We start from the raw sequence: 5249 nt of genomic DNA, 5'->3' as shown, positions 1-5249 counted from the left end.
ATTCTAAATTGCATGTTGACTTTATGACATTATGAAGACTTTTTGTAATTCCAAACTATTGTTTAACGATTGAGACAATGTACTCACAATTGGAGTTTCATTAAAAAATTAAAATTGACGTGCATAAAAGGCAAGTTTCTCCGATTATCTTTTCTAATTTACGTCAATTCCAAGAACCTTTAAATCAGATGCTGACAATTTGACATAAGGAATCTTTAAGACTTTTATTATGAAACATATTAACAAGGAGTCTACTAGAGAAGGGCAAATTTTATAATGTGGCCCAGGTTCAATCCAGAGAGCTTGGAGTGAATTGCACAGATTTCTGAGTACATGTAAATCATAGTTTTTCAGCTCAACTTTAGGCAATTCTGTATGTTCACACTTGGGTAGGTTGCAGAGAATCTCACGGCAAAATTGTTGACATGCAACTTAAGTCTGCACATGTGCAAATGATCCGTTGACCCAATTTTGTTCTTCATGCAGCCAATTTTGACAAATGACATCAGATCTGATTTTCTCCCCTTGTGGCAGAGATGAGATGATGCAAGCCATAAAGAAGAATTAAATAAATTCCTGAGAAAAAATAATTGGTATAAACTATACATTTGCAAAGAGTTTATAACTGCTTGCATCCAGGGAGATTTGACGAATAGCTGCAACACATCCCAAGAGAGCCATGACAGAAAATACTACAGAAATAATGACATTGACCCAGAAAATCATGCTTCGTTTAGAAGGCCTGAAAGTGAGGTTATAGCAGACCATAGGCAAGACAAAATCCAGTGGCATGAACCCAAATGCACCAATCACTGCATTAACATCCCCAAAGAATGGAAGCATTGCAGCCAAAAGTGTGGCTATCGCTACTGCTGTTGTCCTTAAAATCAATCTGGGTATCAGATTTCGTGGAGAAAATCTACCCTGTTTCACATCTGCAGATTTTCGTTCTAGTATTTCAAATGCTGGTTGCAAATAGACCTGCCAAATTCAGTCGATGTCAAAAGCAAATCAGTTCCACTTCTTACAATTGATGATGGGCTTATAAGTTAAAACTCCAAACATTTATATCTGCAAATAGATCTTCTTAGTTTTTATAACCTTTCTTCTTTCTGAATTTGATTGTGTTCATAATGTTTTTGAATTGATGTTTCAAATGAACCATCATCAGGATGAGAAGCAAAGTTAAAAGGGATGTGATCATTAAACAAGAAAGACTTGTGAAAATCTGTTTGCACTAATTCTTGACTTCTTCCAAGACAAGAGGGGATAAATTGATCCCAGTATTCTCAAGAGACTAGTGGGATCTAAAAAGATCTAATCTTTTTAACTCTCTGAAACATTATTCTTTTTTCAACTATTCACTCTGCCCTTATTTTCTTAATGGAAACATTTCAGAGTTGCACTGAAGTAATAACTAAACAACTATGCTAATAAATTCTTCCATTGACTCACCATTCCAACTGCAGATACTTGGAGAAGCACAAACATGTTAGCCATGACTAGAAACCATTTGGGAAGAAACAGATGCCCATCAGATGGGACAAAATTACTAAAGATGGTTCCTTCTGCCTTGTTGCCAAATGCCCAGTAGCCTGAAATTGCCACAGAGTAAAATGTGGAAACCACCACAACATAACATATAGACAATCCTTTGAACATCTTGCCTGATACAGGAGGCGCCAGAGTTGCCTGAAAACATTATGCTCAATCAGGCCTAAAATTCTATGTGTCTACCAGAAATTAAAATCAAGAAAATGTTGGAAAATAAACAAATTACCACCTATTCAGTACTATTGTGCATAAAATGTTTAGAGGTTCAAACAACTTGGAAGTAACACCCTTTTCTGTGCTTTCAATTGGGCGTTGATCCTATAAATAGCTATTGTAATGGTTTCCCCTTTCAGTAAATGCCATCTCAAATAATGAATGAATGCAGTTGCTATTAGCAGCAATCATCAATTATAATAGAAAAATCGGTACAACTTACTTGAATTTCAGGAATGATTCCATTCCCAAAAGTGGTAGCGATGATTGAGAAAGAATTCAAAGCTCCAAATATTTTGCTTGGTGTGCTACCAACGAAAGAATAATCTTTCTCAGCTGCTTCTTTTGAATTGCCTGTTAAAATTTAAACAATTTTTATTTTTTAGATTCTTCAAATTATCCTCCACTCAGATATCTATGGATTCCAGATGTACATAGACTTTAGAAAAGATTAAAGTAAGTGGGCATGAATCAATCTAGACACAAACCGGCATGAATGGAACCGACCACAGCACAGATGCTGTAAGCAAAGCAGAGCACAAAGGACACAAGATTAATGTGTCTCAGAGAATGAAAGGAAGGCATCTGAGCCAGAATCAGCATCAATCCTCCAAAGCAAATGATAAATTCATATAGCTTCATTTCTCCATCTGGGTGAAAAATGGTATATATAAACTGCAAAACAGAAGGAAGCATTAATGGCAAACATCATCATCACTCTTCCACAATTGATAAGATAACAGGATGCATATTTTAAGACCTTAAGAGTCTGCCCACCAAGGAGGGTGCACCCTATAACAGCTCCATAGCATACTGCAAACTGTATAGGCCCTACAAGGAACTTAGCCCACATGGGTCCTGCAACAAATTACACAACAAGAACATCACAAAAAATGCTGAAAAGTGAAAATATCAGTATTATCGAATTTTGCTTCTGAATTCGATTGTGTATGTTTTTAAGCATCAACATTTCGGATCACACTCTGTGATCAATCATTTAATAAAGAAAGAAAGATATTGTTAATATCAGTATTCCTACCCATAACATGATAGCTGACATCTCTGAACCTCAATTGCCTGTTTCCCTGCAACTCCAAATGTTCAAGCACCAGGGAAAGGAGATTGTATGAATAGAAAGTGACCACTGCCCCAACAGTGAGGCATATTACTCCTGCAGCCCATCCAAGAGAGGCAAAAGCAAAAGGCAAGCTGAGAAGTGCAGGGGCCACTATGGAGGTTGTTAAATGAAAGCCAGCATGAATCCATGTCCCTGCATATCATCAACCATAACTCCATCTATTTAGATTTATCTACACCAATGGGAGTAAAAAGAGATTAGAAATTGAATATAGTTATACCTTTAGATTCTAAGACAAAGAGGGCGCCTGCATCTAATGGTTGGGTCACCTTTATTGTGCCATTCAAATCTTCTTCCCTATTACCAGAACCCATCTCAGCTTTCATCACAGAGCTTCTAAGGTTTGAGCCAAATGATGTTCTCCTACAATTGTGTCCAAATTCCTTCAAGCATGCCCCTAACTGCGATTGACCGTAAGAGGGGAAAAAAAGGGGGCACTGCCACGTGGCAAGACTTTATTTCTTCCTTATTACTCCGGATTAGTATAATAGTACTAATGACGCACTAAATTTTAAAGGATAAAACATTGTCTGTCGAGGCCTAGATGAGTTGTTGTATATTCCCATATTTCGTTCTCATTTTATAAAAATCTGCACCCTACTGTTTTAGGGTGTATTGATGGGCACATAATTTCAACTGGCTATGCAGCCGACAGAGTGGGTGAATATTTTAATTTATTAATTCTTAGAAATTCACAAAATAGACAAAATAGTCAATTTATAATTTTAAATTAATGTTATATCCAATCTGTCCGCTAGTAGACCTTTCCCACATAATTCACCTCCCACTAATTGGTGACACACACTAACACACTTAATTATTGTTACTTTTACTATGTTAATGTTCTTGCCGTGTGATTACGAAGAGATCTAGAGATTGTTTAGTTTTGTGATGTTAATAGTAGTCATATTGGAATAGAATTAAAGTTAAAAATTATTTGAAGTGTTAGAGATTGTTTTGAGTTTTATAATGATAAAGGCAGGCAGTGTGAATTAGATTGTGATCTATTTAAAGTGCTCCTGCAGACGCTATTTGTTTAGTATCCACCTACCTTTCAAACCTCCTCATAGCTCGGTAGACCTTTAATAGATCTGCTTTTCACTTTTTTTGAAAAGCAACCTAAAAAGTTTGAGAAGATATCACTAAAGACTAAAGTAATGCACACAAAACCTGGGAAGAAACTATTAAAAAATAATTCAAACCAAATGAAAGCTTAAAAAACTAGTATTTATTTTATTTTATGTTGATCTTTAATTTTTCAAATTGTTGACTGTTATTATTTTTATTATTCTATTTTATTAATTATTAGAAATTAGCTGGGTGTAACATGTTGTCATTGTCATAGTATTTCAATAAATTCAATGTGCAATTCATTCATGGGATTGTAATGGTTGGAATCTGCATATTGGATTGTCAAAAATAAATATTTAAAAAGGCATTGTTATCAAGCATATATGTACACACATTATTTAGCAAATATCTTTTGCAAATATCTTTGGAGTATATTTTGATTCAACTTTTCATTTATTTATTTATTATTAATTTTATCGATTATTTTTTTCTTTTATATTTATAGTCTATCTTATACTTTTTGAATTAAAATATTTATTTTATAAAAAAGATTCAAACAATTATTGCGATAATTTTAAAATATTTTTTTCATCTAAAATGTTTTAAAAAAGAAAGAAAGAGGAAGTATAAAATCATTTGATTAAGGAACATACTAATAATCATTTTGAAGGTATGGAAGGTTCTAATGGCTTAACAACAAACATAACTTGAATAATTCAATGTAAATGGTCAATATGAAACATAATAACTATATAAAGGATTTGTATAATCATTAAAAAGGTTTGAAATTTCATACCTTAGTATATAGTTGTATAAGATTTAGCACCCTACAATGTAATAATTGTATTAAAGAAATGGATAAATAATTGGTATGATAATATGGTAGTTATATAACATTTGACATGATAACATGTCATTCTATGTTGGTTTTAATTAATTAAACAATATTTGTTTAAAGTACCAAAAAAATATGTTGTAAATCTTATATCTTATGTTTTAAGTATTAATTTGATGTTATATAACATTCTCTTCTTTCTTAATTTTTGTATATGAATCACTCATGATTTGGTGACGTAATTACAAATTGAATTGTTAATACCTTTGAATATATATAATAAGATGAAAAATCTAGATGTCTCATCTAACTTTGATTTGTTTTTTGTAGGATTTGAGATGGTTGTGTCATGCCTGTTGGCTAGTTGTTGCAGTTGAGGTTGTTATGTCAAGCCTTAAAGAGTATTTTTGACCAGTTGAGTGTACCATTTCAAATCTT

At 33.2% G+C, this 5249-nt stretch overlaps 1 protein-coding gene across 1 annotated transcript; it reads right to left on the bottom strand.

Annotated features, from left to right (window-relative positions):
* Positions 1-205: 205 nt before the first annotated feature.
* Positions 206-3433, bottom strand: LOC149531464 (GABA transporter 1-like). The gene is made up of 7 exons (XM_089810344.1): positions 3126-3433; positions 2807-3037; positions 2528-2625; positions 2256-2442; positions 1991-2121; positions 1456-1692; positions 206-981 (listed from the first exon to the last, which is right to left on the bottom strand). Exons 1-7 carry the CDS (start codon positions 3229-3231, stop codon positions 601-603), a joined length of 1371 nt encoding a protein of 456 aa, XP_089666470.1. The 5' UTR covers positions 3232-3433; the 3' UTR covers positions 206-600.
* Positions 3434-5249: the final 1816 nt, after the last annotated feature.

The sequence above is a fragment of the Cupressus sempervirens genome, chromosome 11 (assembly GCF_028749045.1).
Source record: "Cupressus sempervirens isolate cs-2001-9-10 chromosome 11, ASM2874904v1, whole genome shotgun sequence".
Classification (NCBI taxonomy): Eukaryota; Viridiplantae; Streptophyta; class Pinopsida; order Cupressales; family Cupressaceae; genus Cupressus; species Cupressus sempervirens.
Note: the sequence above shows the minus strand (reverse complement) of the source record. Positions and strands in the feature narration are given on the sequence as shown.

Bases quoted from the DNA above. Each gene is read 5' to 3' on its own strand.
- LOC149531464 (XM_089810344.1), bottom strand. From the start codon at position 3,231: ATGAAAGCTGAGATGGGTTCTGGTAATAGGGAAGAAGATTTGAATGGC. The intron at 3,038-3,125 runs GTATAACTATAT...GATGATATGCAG, and splicing joins CTTTGTCTTAGAATCTAAAG to GGACATGGATTCATGCTGGC. The intron at 2,443-2,527 runs GTCTTAAAATAT...TCTGTTTTGCAG, and splicing joins TTGGTGGGCAGACTCTTAAG to TTTATATATACCATTTTTCA.